Consider the following 14,703-nt stretch of genomic DNA (forward strand, 5'->3'; position numbering starts at 1 on the left):
GTACTTAACCCGAGGTACCACTGTAGACAGAGATAGAATTGTTCTTTTGAGTGCTTTATTGCTAGCTCTGGAAAAGTTACAAGCTTTCCTGCCTAATGTCCAAGCCATTACTCTGCAGCAGGCAGGTTTAAACATAGTACATTCACTCCCAGTTATCTCTGAAAGTACTTTCTCAAAGCTGTTACTTGTGGTTACTGTGGAACTGCTCATAGCTAGAACACTGTAAATCTAAACACAGCAACTGATGTATGAAGGTTAATTGTTGAGCAATGAAGAAATGACAAAGCTTTCCAAAACCACCATTTTATTCGTACAGAGTAAAATACATCAGATAGTGAGCATTCCATTTTCAGCCCATAATCCAGAGCCATTAACAAGTTGGTTTTCACCAGACATTCTGGCCCGAAGTCACAGAATTAGGAATTCTAAATAGAGCTAATCTCTCTCTGCTAAAGCGACAAGGTGTGTATCAATCTCTGCTTCTGTAAGGATCCTAAAAGAGGAGTGAAAAGAATGGAGACTATTAATTTTGCGCCTCAAATAGCTGTATTAAATACAAAATTAGAAAATTCAGTTGAGAAATGTTTTCATAATAGGAAATCTATTTTTGTGCTCTTGAAGGCCTTCATCAAAACACGAACATTTTATAAAACCGTTTTGTGGTACCTCTGAGGTTTTACTTGTTTTGTTTCTTTTGGTTTAGTCTCTAGCTTTGTGGTTTGCTTCACAGGAGTGAAGCTGCCAAGCTTTCCTGAAGCCTAGCACAATCACAAGGATGGGCCCCCTTACCAATCTCCCAAGTCTGGGAGAAGGACAGCAGCTTATGCCTGCAACTGCACTGGGCTTCATAGTGCCATGAAGCAGGAGGCCTGCTACTTCCAAGCATCTCTGAAGCCCAGTGGGATTTCTACGGAGATCCTGCTCTTCCCCAAAACAGGAGAGAAGCAAGGCCAGTGGCAGCCACAAATTATGGCTGTCTACTAAGCTGTGAAAACTGCCGCCCTTCAAAGCACTAATGAGCCACTTTTTTCTTGCTCTTAGTCAGGCAACCCCAACCTTCGGCCCTCCAGATGTTTTGGACTACAATTCCCATCATTCCTGACCACTGGTCCTGTTATCTAGGGATCATGGGAGTTGTAGGCCAAAACATGTGGAGGGCCGCAGGTTGGGGATGCCTGCTCTTAGTGAATAGCGTTCAACGCACCAAGAAAGTGTTAACAGTAAGGAGTCAGTTCTGTGTACCAAGGATAATAAATTAAAACAAGGGGAAGTGCTGGTGTTTCTGTTAATGGAGCACCATGCTATGCCTGGTTCAAGGCTGCAGATTCTCTCGACAGATGCCCTTATATTGTTACCACTCATGATGCTGGCATTGCAACACTTTTCTCTTGACAATCTCCCACTGCTAATTCAGGGATGCTAATAATCTCTTTAAACCCTGTTATACTCCAGTTCTGAGCCAGTGGATGAATTTAGCAGCGTGTATAAACAAGGGACACGGGTGGCGCTGTGGGTAAAACCTCAGCGCCTAGGGCTTGCCGATCGCATGGTCGGCGGTTCGAATCCCCGCGGCGGGGTGAGCTCCCGTCTTTCGGTCCCAGCTCCTGCCCACCTAGCAGTTCGAAAGCACCCCTAAGTGCAAGTAGATAAATAGGTACCGCTTTATAGCGGGAAGGTAAATGGCGTTTCCGTGTGCTGCGCTGGCTCACCAGAGCAGCTTTGTCACGCTGGCCACGTGACCCGGAAGTGTCTCCGGACAGCGCTGGCCCCGGCCTCTTAAGTGAGATGAGCGCACAACCCTAGAGTCGGACACGACTGGCCAGCAAGGGCAGGGGTACCTTTACCTTTTATAAACAATGCATACCCTAGGAAGTGAAATATGCAAGGAACACAGCAGCTCCTCAAGTACTTGGCCACATCCCAAATAGCAGTTACAGGCACGTGTACTTATCCATGCAATCGTATACAGTAAAATGAAATGCTCTAGAACTCCAGTGCAAGGGATGAGGGTTTATTCAAGGAAGTCATCCTATGTGTGCAAGCACTTCTGCCTGCACAACAGGACTTCCCCTCCCTCTCCTCTTCCAGTCCCCCCAATCTGTTCTGGAAGGTTGGGAAAACCACCAAAACAGATTTGGGAGGTGCATGGGGGAGAGGGTGCAGTGGAACATCCATTGTGCAAGTAGCAGCCCTTGTGCCAACAGGATGACCACACTGGATGGAACCCTGAGGTCACACCTAAACTGTCTCATTAAGAAGAATGAAATTTAGTTGTGCATAAGCAAATAGGAAAAGTTCTGCATTTACTCTTTACCTGAATTTAGGATTATCAAGTGTGACAACTCCTACTTCTATTTCAGAAGGTTTGAAGTCAATGGACAATACAGTAGAGAGGCAGGTTATTGCTGTCTAGAATTGAAATATATAGGAGACATTAGAAACACAGCATATAAAATCAAAATTAAAAATACTACTTTGACATTCAAAACTTATCTTTCACTTCTGTTAAATTTATGCCCTGTTCATGCAAAGCTGAATTAAGAATATTTCAAATGCTGCAGAGTTCTAGCACACTTTAAACTTCTCTGTTGAAGAGCTGTGAAGATGACTATGCCAGCATTCCTTGCAGTTGGGATTTGTTAACACAGCTGTGTTTCTAGCAAAGTTCAAAGCTAAAAGCCCGACAGTGCAGCATACAGCAAGTTTATTAAAATTATTACTTTCCAATTTTAGAGTAGCCACTATAGTTGAGGGAAGGAGTGAGCCTTTGTGGGGTGAAGTCAAACTGTTTGAAGGTTGCATGTTGCTAATATAATGTTGTCAAAGCAGGGTTTGATGAAGGCAAGATCAGTCTAGAAAGAATTGGGCATCTGAACCACAAAATTCTTAAAAATTTAATGTCACTGAGTATCAGCCCCACCAATCTATTGCTCAATACACGCATGCAACAATTGTGATGCTAGTGCAGAGATGTGAAGAACGAGGGGTGGTGGGAGGGGGAGACACATCGAAAATGTGGGGAAATATTTCCCCATTCCCCCTTCCCTACCCCACCCCAAAAGGATTTTAGAAGATTCTGCAGACAGAATGGCCCGCTACTAAACTAGATGGATCAATGGTTTCATTCTGTTTGAGGCAGCTTCATATATATGTTCTTACTATTATGACTTTATGAATAGGTTGCAAAGCAGAAACCACAAACCTCTAGACTAGGACACTGGTTTAGTATTACTGCCTACCCAATAAGCCAACTACACAGGCGTTGTTACAGAAAGTGGATACCTAGGAATGTGCAAGAAAAATTAGGCCTTTATCAGTGGGCACCCCACTTACTAGGACAAGTACTTTTCGGCCAGTGATTTCAACTGTCCTCTGCTCCCCAGTGCCACAACTAAAACTGAAGTACCAGCAACTTAAGGCATGAAATTAAACAGGCAATTGGGGGTGGGATGGGATTTTTTGGCTTTTGCAGAGCAGACTTGTGAAAGGTTAAGCAAACATTTTGACTATAACTCAGACGTTTTGACAATAACCATACGGAAAAACTAGAGGGGGAAATGTATGTCACTGTCCCCCATCAAACTCAAATAAGGACTGTCCACCTCTTTGATGCCAAACAAAATTTGATGTACATTTGACTTACCTCCACGGTCTGTTCAAATGTCCAGTCCAATTTTTTCTTCACTTTCTTTTCAAGAAAGCTAGTTGATTCTGTCTGTTTGACTCCTGCAGCTGTAGCCTTAAACCCACAGTAGTATCCTGCTGGATCACACTTGTATACCTGAGGATTGTTTTCTTCATCAATGCCAATCAAAATCATGCCTTTGGGGAAATAATGTTTGTTTTTTAAAATGAGTGGAATTCTCTTTTCTCATTTAATGGCTTCATTCTATTCTAGTCAATCTCTTATTACTCTAACAGGCAAAACATGCAGCATTCCACTTGCCATGGGCAGTGTGCAACAAGATCTCTGGCAAGTGTGATGCTTTAATCCCAGCTCCAAAGCTCAGAGGTAAGTGGAGAATTGTCCAGACAGTTGCTTGATGATTTTCACGAACCTCTGAGCTTCAGAGTTCGGATGAAGTCTGGCGAATGTTTGGCAACTGCATGGTCAAAGCACCTCAGAAAAGGAGGCTCCAGAGCAGCAAAAGTGGACAGGGGAAAGGTTCATTACTGCTCCTGTTAAGAGTTTGGGGCACTTTCAAGCAGTAACTAATAGTACAGGCTTTTCAGCCTCTTTGCAGGAAAGACATACTTGGGGGGGGGGGGGATGTTGAGTGGCGCTGCTTCCAAGTTGGCATGCTCCCTGATAGTTTTCCCGTCAGAAATGGTGTCGGGAGGTAGAATGACAGATGGGGACTAGTTTTTAGCTTGGCCAGCCAAGGACTGTAGACCTCCATGCACAACTCATTAACAAATGGCTCACCTATATCTCCACAACAGACAATTCATTAATTGCATTAGATTGCAGGCCCAATGCTGCACTGAATCACTAGAGAAAGGGTCACCTGCTTCTTAAACTTGATTGTTTATTTTGCAGGACCTAAACCCCATGATGCCAATTTTAAAGGTGAAACTGTTTTCTATTTTAGAACATAGTTTGAAATATATTCCCTTTTTCAAAATACGTTTTTCTTAAAATGCCAACTTCCAGATTTGAAAAGGGATAGGAACAAAACGAAAACAAACTCCTCTTGAACATCTGCAAAGCATCTTGCATTGCAATCCAGTATTATTAGAAAGTAGAGATTGAGAAAAACGTAACTGCATTACATGGAAGTAACTTCCTCTCAGAGTGTCTTGCAACAATATTACCTGAAACCAGATTCCTTAAGAGCAGGTACTTCCAATAAATCAGTTTCTAAGTAAACAGATCACCCTAAAAGTACTTCGAAGCATAAAATCTACGTTGAATACAGCGTTTTTAAAAAATGCTCAAATACTTAAAATCAATTTCATTTGATGCTTTTCAAATACGTCATGACTAGAAGGTTGTGTAGAATATGTAGTATTGGCACAAGACATAAGCAAATCTGTTGCATAACCTAATAATCTCAAGGCAAATCTGAATAAAGGGAAGACTAAGATAATGCTAGGTCCCAAAATATAGAGCAAAAACACCTAGCAACAGGACCTAGTAACCTTGATGCATACTAAGATGCAGCATGAAATTCTTTTCACCAGTTCATTTGACAAGCAGACTGTACCTTCTGTTCTAACTCAGCTTCAGCAGATTAAATTATTGCCTTTGTAATCTTATCTGTGTTTTGTGCAATTAACAGGCAGCTAACCAGTGACAAATTGGAATGACCCTTGTTCCATTTTCCTCAGAGATACAAAGCACAAGTATCTGTTTGAGAAACTGTCTCCCTTCTTCAGTGGGATGAGGTTGTAGGTGAGATGAAGACACTGCTCCTGGGCAAAGGGATCAGGATTTTCCTGTGAGGTTTAAGCTTTCCAGGTTTCTGTATTGACAGCCTTTAAATATCATCATGAAACAAATTCATGAGAACCACGGAGAACCACAATGGGGTTGAATTACACTTTGCTCCGTGCAGAAGCAGCATCTTCTGAGCAGTATCCATCCCACTGATGTCCATGTGCACAATATTTCAGCCTTAGCATCCCAAAAGTTCTGAAATGTTACTTTCAGTTTATATTTTATATACTTACAGCAACCAAGAGGCCTCATTTCAGCATTTTGTGTGTAGACCTGAGAAATGTCTGCAATCCTTTTACACAGCATGTCCACTGGAATGTCATAGCCATACTTATACTTCCAGTTCGCAGCCTCATAGCGGGCTCTCTGCACCTGGGACCTACTGTCAGCTGACATAAATAAAGAACTGAAATCATTCCCATGCTTCATGTAGTCAATGTAGTTTCAAGAAAAAAGCTATAGGCAACTCCCCATATACGCATGTTCAATATGTGAGCTACAGTGCATATACACATCACGCCGAACCCGGAGTGACCCCAAAACATTACAAAAAGAGGCAGAATTGGGTATTTATAGGCTTTTTTCAATGGTGTTTCAAATATATGTGATTTCACTTAAACACATGGTGCCTTGGAACATAACTGCCATGTAAAATGTGAGTTGCTTGTACAGTCGTACCTTGGTTCGCAAACACCTTGTGACTCGAACATTTTGGCTCCCGAACGCCGCAAACCCGGAAGTGAGTGTTCCGATTTGCAAATGTTCTTTGGAACCCAAATGTCCAACACAGCTTCCAATTGAGTGCAGTAAGCTCCTGCAGCCAATCGGAAGCCATGCCTTGGTTTTCAAAAGTCAAACAGATTTCCAGAACGGATTCCATTCGAGACCCAAGGTACGACTGTACTTAAAATCTGAATACAAAACTAATTTGAAATATTTCTCCTACACCTCCCGTAGACTGGATTAATAAAATAATTTATACCACCCTCTCCCCTCCCAGGGATATCTGTGCAATATGCAAAGGGTTATGAGAAAGTTTCCCATTCAGAAATTGGTAAGACTTGCTTACTTTCAGAGGCAGAACTAAATCAAATGCCTCTGGCTCATAACAATTCACTGGATATTAAGAAGAAGTATTATGTTTTGACTCCATATCAACATTGCACATCACCATCCAGTAGCTCTCCAGGTGGGTAATTTTTATACCTGTCATTCCTGTCATTACGCAGCCAATGTTTTCAGTTATTCTGAATAAGTGAGTCACTGTGCTGGAATCCAGTAGCTTGTCCTAATGGAGAAAGCCAAAGAATAGTTTTAAACAATATTCTACACAGCCAAATAAAGGTTTCCACGTTAAAAAAACAAAAAGAACTAAAAAGTGTATTTGTCACTAACACTGCCTTCAAATAACATAACTGTCCACTGCTATTAAGATGAAAATAAGATGTTGCAATGGAAAGCCTGAATGATCCTAACCAGCTTCTCTTTCTCTTCACCCCTAAATACCCTGGCTGGTGACAGCCAGACTGGGGTGGGAGTGGGAAGTGTTGACTGAGTTAGTCTATGGTGGGTTGAACTCTTCATAAGGCTTTGATTGACACCAGGATCAATCTGGCCACCATTCAAAAGATTTAAGAAAGCAATGCCCAGTGCCCACTTTGGGGCTGTGCATTCTGGAACTACGATACTCTGCAGTGGGAGTGACCTTACCCAAGTGTGTTTTCCCAAGAATTCCAAGTCTGATTCTTTATAAGCCTACTTACATGCTCCAGAGAATTCTGGTACTTTTAAGTAACAAGAATAAACAGCAGAGGAGTTAATTATTAAGGATCAACAAGGAAGCAAATTATCCAGGCGTATAATAATAAAAAAAGAATCAGATGCTCAGGATACTGCTACTTACAGGTACTTTCTTCTGTGTGACAATAACTGCACAGTCCTTTCCACGAACAGCTACTGATGTAAGGCCACCCTGGTTTATGGCCTTAAATGCATACTCTAAATGGTACATTAAACATAGTCATGAGATTTGACAACAATGCTACATAGCATATATAGAAGCTCCCAAATGCAAACTCTGATTACTCATCTTCAGTAGTACTTTTAGTGTTACACAGCGTGAAATCATTGTGGGCATACATTAGGTTTTTTTTTCATATTTCGATCTAATGAGAATTTGACATAACCAAATTTCTATAGTTTTACACCTCTCTCATTCCAGAGTTACGTGTTTTTGTCCATACTAACTTTGCAATGCTGGAGTGTCCTGCTGCTAATCATAAGGTTCACACTCTCTTTCTTCACTTCAGTTTTGCAAAAGCATCTGGGAGATTACTTTTGTTTTTTAAGCTGAAACCCGTTCCAATCCCCTGTCCCAATTATCGTAAATGTGCAACGAACAGGGTGATCTGATGCAAAAGAAATCAAGAGCGCTGAAACTTCAATAGTTGTCATGGGAGGGGAATATTCAGCAAGTGCAACTTCGTCATGAAAAGGCTAGCGATAATGCCCCCCTTCGCAAGCACTGGGGTGCATTCTCCTTTGCAGCAGACTCCTTTCGGTTTCGCTTTTAAACAAAGACAGCTTTTTCGCTGCGCGGTCCTGCCATTTCACAAGATGCCCAGGCACCTTGCACGGAGACCCATGACTACCGCGTTCCTGGCACTTTCCCTCTGCAAGCGGCTACGGGAGAGGCAGAGGCGCCCCGCATATCCATCACGTGCTCCCTCTTCCCAATACACGGGAGCGGGCGGCTGCTCCCCTCACCTTGCCCCTTTCCTCCGATGGGGCCGGAGAGAGGCGGGGCCCTGGGCCGTGACGGGGCAGTTCCTGCCAGACACTCACCTACTTGGTAGAGGCGCCCCTCAGGGGAGAAGATGGTGATATGCCGGTCGAAGCCGGCGCTGGAGCCTCGGGACATGGTCAGCGGGAGGATGAAAAGTGGTCGTAGCGGCGATGGGGGGGAACCGACTGCAGACACAGCATGCAAGGGGCAGCTTCCAAGAGCCGCAGTTCGGGCAACGGGGAGTACTTCCGGGGTCACAGGTTCCCGCGCAGGCGCAGCCGACCAAGGTTCAGTGCAGTCTCCCACTCACTTCCGCTCCGCTTTTGCTCCTTAGTCATTGTCTACGACGCGCAAGCGCAGCAAGAGCGAGCGGGCCGGAGAGTAGTGTAAAGCTTCCCCCCCCCCCCGACAGCTACCGCCAGGCTTTCGAGCATGCGCAAAGACGAGGCTTCCTTCGTCTCCTTGGCTCCGCTATCTGAAGGGATGCGCGAAGCTCAAGCGGGCGCCTCCTGTGCCTGCGAAAAACTTCTATTCCGTGTGCAGGGAATTAAAAGCCTCCTCGCTCGCAATAGCCCCCCCCCCCAGTTTCTAAGGCCTGCACAGTGTAAGGGTCCATCAAAATATCTGTCATAGTACGTGCCCATTTTAGTGAATGTAACTGAGGGCGAGATTTAAGGTTAGTCCCTTTTTAGGTAAAGGTACCCCTGACGACTCTGGGGTTGCGGCACTCATCTCGCTTTATTGGCCGAGGGAGCCGGCATACAGCTTCCAGGTCATGTGGCCAGCAGGACTAAGCCGCTTCTAGCGAACCAGAGCAGCGCATGGAAACGCCGTTTACTTTCCCTCCAGAGGAAGGTACCTATTTATCTACTTGCACTTTGATGTGCTTTCGAACTGCTAGGTTGGCAGGAGCTGGGACTGAGCAACGGGAGCTCACCCTGTCACAGGGATTTGAACCGCCGACCTTTGATCAGCAAGTCCTAGGCTCAGTGGCTTAACCCACAGCGCCACCCGCATCCCATTAGTCCCTTTTTAATGATGCCTTATATTGTACTGTGGGCTGTTCATTGCGCCCCATTGATGAAAATCAGAAGCACCGAACCACCAACCCTTCTCTGGTGTATCTTTCTTGGAGGCTCACTTCATGGTAAAATGTGGTGGGACCCTGCAAATGGCATGTATATAACCTGAATGCCCTCCACCGTCTCTAGTAAAACCGCAGCAGCAGGAAGTCACAGAGGTGCCCAACTGAGAACTTGGGAGAATATGAGCAGTACTACTAAAGTAAGTGGGTAACACTTTCTTCATCATAAACCGAGAAATATTGGTGCAGAGAAGCACCTGTGTGGAGTTTCTGGTAAAGAAGTCATCAGAACAAAACATCTGAAATAGAGACATTGGTGAAAATCAGGAATATTTTTTTAACACAAAAATCAAAAATGACTTTTTTTTAATTTTAAAATCGGCTATATAATATTCTCCACCATTTACAATATGTTATAGAAATAAAATATGAGTTGACAAGTTTCAGGGTTTGATCAAATGCAGGTCTCTTGCATCAGAACATGAATTCCATAATAGGTACATAGTATCTGCTTTATTTGAGACAACACTACATTTTTCTTCGGAGAAATGCATCCTTTATTTCTGTTGAAGACAAAGCCATTTTGTAGGCACTTCATAAGAAGATCTTTCCAAGACGTTGTCATCATAGGGAATATGCCATGTGTTACCTGTGGTCTGCACGATTGTATCAAAATTCAATACAGACTGTTAAGTAAAGAAAGAGAAATAACTGTTAGTTTTTACTTCCTATAAAAATATATGTGTTGCACATCTCCAAACATACATGCACAGATATGTTTGGTAAGCAGAATAGGTACTACGGGAATAAAATCCCAAAGAAATTATTTTGGGGGATGGCCAGTAAATATTACACCCACTCCATATTACCAACTTAATCCATTGATGTTATAATTTAATCATATTTTAAATCAGTTTATTATTCTGTGATGATCACATGCAGCCATTTCCATTACTAAAACTAAATCAGCAGGAAGAGTGCATTAAAATAAAAAATACCTCAAACTTTATCCTCTTTCCTGGTATGTAGTCAGATAGCACCATCTGATGTCCCCGCTGCCATTTAAAGAACAGCCGTCGAGTTAGACTGTCAGAGAGACAAGCCTTATGATCACGTAATAGATCTCTGGTAACAAATCTACAGTGACTTCCTGAGTGAAGAGTGGCATAGAGCAGGAATGGATCATCTTCAGACCTTTAAAAAGAAGGTGGAACATCATACACTGCTAAAACTGCTCAGGAGCTTATTTAAACTGTTCTCATTTGTTAATTATGAAGTTACAATGGTACCTGTGGATGCGAACGGGATCCGTTCCGGGGCCCCAGTCGCATCCTGAAGTGAACACAGGGGTCTACGCGTTGCGATTCGCCACTTCCACGCATCCGCGTGACATCATTTTGAACGTCTGTGCATGCGCGAGCGGCGAAACCCAGAAGTAACACGCTCCGTTACTTCCGGGTTGCCACAGCACGCAACCCGAAAATACTCATCCTGAAGCTACTTTAACCCGAGGTATGACTGTACTAAGTTGCTTGACCCTTTCCTATCTACATTTTTAACATCCACATTTAAGAAAATTGTATTTTTAAAAATAGAAAACCATTGTCCTCTTTTCTCTATAATCTGATACAATATAAGCTTGCAATCTAAAATAACTATCCAAACCAAAACATAAATGTAGCTAATTCTAAGTAGGAACTATTTTTCATCTATCAGATATAAACATAAAATAATTAGGCGTAGCTCTGCACAGCATGAGAAACAATCTATCATCCAAACTTTAATCACCAGGGATTTTTTAGTCTCTATTACAGGGATTTTGGGGTTGTCAGGGGAGGGGTAGTACCTCTGGTGGAGGATACATCATGCTTCTGGGGCAGTTTGTCCACCTTTGGTCCCCATCTGTGCTCTCACCTGTGGCTCCTAGAAGCTGTCAGCATGCAACAGCAGCCACAACCCCTGTAATGGCTTTGATTGGTTAGTAAACCTGGTGAGGATAGCTGGTTAGCCTCAAATCCTCAGCATGTTAGGGACTTCCTGTGTATGCAAAGACAAGCTCCAGTGGATTGAGCAGACAAGACCAATAGTGGTTTCTGCATGTGCTGCAGGGGGAAGTTAGGGGCAGCTGGGGCTTGTCAACCTGCGAAGGTAGCCCGTCTAAAAGAAGGAAAAAACTGATCCTAAACCTCTGCTGCCTTGTTGGATATCTTTGGGAGAAAAATAAGGCTAAGGAGTAAACCCTACACAAATCCAGAGTGGAGTCCCTAAGACTGTTGGATGGCAACTTGCCTCCTTCCAGCAACTTCTGCAGCCAAGCATATTGCTCTGCTTTCCTTTGGACCACATCAATGAGGCTGGGGGGGGGGTATTTTTCTATGGGCAGCCCAGGACCTCCATACACACTGCCCAGGCCTGTGCCCTGGGGAGATCACTTTCCCAGAGATGCACTCCACTGTCTCTCAAAACAGATAGAGGCCAACAACAGCAATTGCAGGGATGGCTAATGCATGGCCCTCAATTGCTGCAAGACTACAACTCCCATCCTCTGACAACTGACCATGCTTACTAGGGCTCATGGAGTTGGTAGTCCAGTGACATCCAGAGGGCCACAGATTACCCACACCTAGTCTGCTGGATAACTTTCAAAATTTAACCATTTAATAAAATTGTGCCTCTCAGTTTCACAGCGGATTTATTTTCAAAATTTTACAGAAGCACATTCAATTGTACTAAAATAAGGCAAGCTATTAAGGTTTATAGAGTTTACTGCAAAAATAACACTGTATGCTAATTCTGTGTTGTTTTATGACCAGAGGTAATTGAAATAGGTAAAGCTTTGTTGAGTGCTCTTTGTTAAGCATTTCAGGATATTCTGCTTCTCTCTTGGCTTAACTGATTCTGGAATCAATTTTGGGCCCAATTCCAAGTGCCAGCTTTGACCTATAAAATTCTACACAACTAGAAACTTCAATACCAGGTAGGATACCTACCAGCCCAAGCCTTTAATGGCGAAGACTGAGACACCTACTACATGCACCTCCTCAATCTGAAGTTTAAATAATAACCATAAGAGAAAGAGCCTTTTCATTGTTTTCGCTCTGGTAAGCAATGCTGTCCCTAGTGAATCTCCCCTCCATTGCTGTCCTTCTGGTACACACACTCCAGCCTTTTAAGGTCATGTTATTTTAGCCCTTATTAGTGATTTAGCTCCTGTGATTTATACCGCATTTTAGTATGATGGATTTTTTGTACTTGAGTTTTATGTTGAGCTGGATGTTTAAAGTCTATGACACTTTTTATTGTATTATGTTTTAATACAACCTTCAGACTAGAGAACTCATTTTATGAGACACCCAGCAGACGTAAGTAATAAATAGTATTCAAGCTTCTCTTTTATCTTCTCTGTTTTGACAGACGCTTCCATGTGATGAGAAATGTAATTTTTCCCAGTGTGCATGTGAGCACTGCCAACACCTAATAGTAAATCAAGGCTATGTCCTAACACAAGATACAAGGTTGTAGCCAATGTTAATCATTGACCCATTGAAATTAACAGACATGGCTGAATTAGGCCCATTAATTTTAATGGGTACATTTTGAATTAGTTGGGTACAGCCCACTGTATCTGCTTCATTTCATTGTGTTTCCAGAATGAACTATACATGGATGTAAGGAGGAGAAAGTATTAGAGAAAGAGATTAAATGGATAATGAGAGGTGTTTGATCTTTTGGCTGAATGCTCAAGTCAACCTAATTTCTCTATCACAGGCTGCTCATCTAGCAGTTCTGGACAATTTCGCCGATGCCAATTTGCTCGATCTTTTGGATGAGAGAGGCATGTTTTAACGAGCTCAGCTTAGTCTGATAAACACCTCGTCGGCTGCTTGGCCTTAATGGCTAGGATGGCACACTTACTGTGTTCAACTGTGGTTGGGAATACAAAGTAGCTGATCATTGATTAAATACCTACAAGGCAAAGCTGCACTACTGAACAGCGACAACAAAAGACCTGCATTTGTTTTATATTACCTTGGGCTGGGGAAAGGATTTAAATATTGCAGAGAAGTTCAAAATTAAGAAATGCAACCCATCAAGAATGTACTGCTTGTATAACTAAAAACATTTGCCTTAAATGATCAAACTCAGGGTCTGCTTATCAAAGTGTCTTAAAGCTACAACCTGAATCTAGTACAGTATAAATGTTTCTGAAGATGACATTGTTAAACATCAGAACATACAGGTTTTCAGTAAAGAAGAAGTGTGCTTTCTTCTGCAGAGCAGCCATATCATTTCTGTGCCACTGAGCAGATTTCTTCAGCATGTGTTTGCGCCCCAGTATAAGCATCCGTGGATTCTGCTGCGCTAGGTAGCTGACAACATTCAGCAGCTATGGGAAGAAAGAAAAAGAAGCATCAAACATTCAGTGAACCAGAATTAAAGACAATGAAGACATAAACAAGCTTCTAATACATGGACCACATCTTGCATTCTTGTATTTCTAGCTTAATACTGGATAACACATTGTCCTCTATGGTCAGATCTGAACCTCTGAATTATTGCAGGCCACTGCTGAAGCTGAAATTACATTTAACAAATAAGCCCTTAGCACAGGGAGGCGGGTATCTCGGGCTCAAGGACCAAATACAGACCTTTCTATCTGGCCAGAAAACCACTCCCTAGGCTACATACTCTCCCAAGCCAAACCCTCACCAGCCTACTATCCAAAGATAACATTTACTCTTCCCACTTTTGCTTCTGATCATTGGCTTGTGATGCCCTCTCACACCACAAAGGTTGTCCAGAAGGGAATGTGTCCCTAGAGCTGAAAAAGGTTGCCACCCCCGCCTTAAGAGAATATAGGCTGAAAATTTAGAAAAAATATAGGTGCCTACACTTCTTCCTTCACTTGCCACTGCAGTTAAACTCCCACCTTCTCATATTTTTGGCTCATATTTTGGTTCTCTCCCCTTGCATTCCTACCATCATCCACCCTCAATATCCTGGGGTGGGGGGGAGAGACTGCATTGAAACTGTAGAAATGGTTAGGAGTTGGCTGGCAGTGAAACACAACAGGAAGCCAAAGTTATAATAGGAAGGGAGGGTTGGAAGTTGAATCACAGCAAGGATGAGCACAAAGCCTGGGCCAGCTCACATTCTCTTTCCGCCACATACAGGGCGAGGTTGGCCCAGCTTGAACTAAGAGTACCTCCCAAGATGTCACACAGCATTTTGGGAAGCCAGCTGTGCTGGAAGCAGCACAAAAGTCCAGATTTAGACATTGCTTCTAGCATAGCCCTTGAATTGTGTTGCTTCTGCCTACCCCATCTGTATGGTCAAACTGGCCTTGCGCAAAAGCAGTAGTCCTGTTTGAAGAAACCTAGCTTGGCCCTATCT

General features: G+C 43.1%; 2 protein-coding genes across 2 annotated transcripts in view; both read right to left on the bottom strand.

Moving 5' to 3' along the window:
* Positions 1–287: 287 nt before the first annotated feature.
* On the bottom strand, positions 288–8,514 carry PSMA6 (proteasome 20S subunit alpha 6). Its single transcript, XM_083741890.1, has 7 exons — positions 8,285–8,514; positions 7,344–7,438; positions 6,647–6,728; positions 5,674–5,829; positions 3,644–3,822; positions 2,315–2,409; positions 288–493 (listed from the first exon to the last, which is right to left on the bottom strand). The coding sequence occupies exons 1-7, from the start codon at positions 8,358–8,360 to the stop codon at positions 436–438; spliced, it is 741 nt and encodes a 246-aa protein (XP_083598016.1). The 5' UTR covers positions 8,361–8,514; the 3' UTR covers positions 288–435.
* Positions 8,515–9,802: 1,288 nt separating this feature from the next.
* Positions 9,803–14,703, bottom strand: part of PRORP (protein only RNase P catalytic subunit) — a 49,318-nt gene continuing 44,417 nt past the window's right edge. The window contains exons 6-8 of the mRNA XM_083741365.1: positions 13,548–13,696; positions 10,308–10,503; positions 9,803–9,995 (exon numbers count right to left, since the gene is read on the bottom strand). Of these exons, the coding sequence (XP_083597491.1) occupies positions 9,867–9,995; positions 10,308–10,503; positions 13,548–13,696 (474 nt within the window). The 3' untranslated portion in view covers positions 9,803–9,866. The remainder of the gene's footprint in view (positions 9,996–10,307; positions 10,504–13,547; positions 13,697–14,703) is intronic.

The sequence above is a fragment of the Podarcis gaigeae genome, assembly GCF_964106915.1.
Source record: "Podarcis gaigeae genome assembly, chromosome: 1".
Classification (NCBI taxonomy): domain Eukaryota; kingdom Metazoa; phylum Chordata; class Lepidosauria; order Squamata; family Lacertidae; genus Podarcis; species Podarcis gaigeae.

Excerpts from the sequence above, each read along its gene's own strand:
- PSMA6 (XM_083741890.1), bottom strand. The coding sequence starts at position 8,360 with ATGTCCCGAGGCTCCAGCGCCGGCTTCGACCGGCATATCACCATCTTC. Across the intron at positions 6,729-7,343 it reads TCACACAGAAGAAAGTACCT|GACAAGCTACTGGATTCCAG; the intron begins GTAAGTAGCAGT and ends TTTCTCCATTAG. Across the intron at positions 3,823-5,673 it reads AATGAGGCCTCTTGGTTGCT|GCATGATTTTGATTGGCATT; the intron begins GTAAGTATATAA and ends ATTTCCCCAAAG.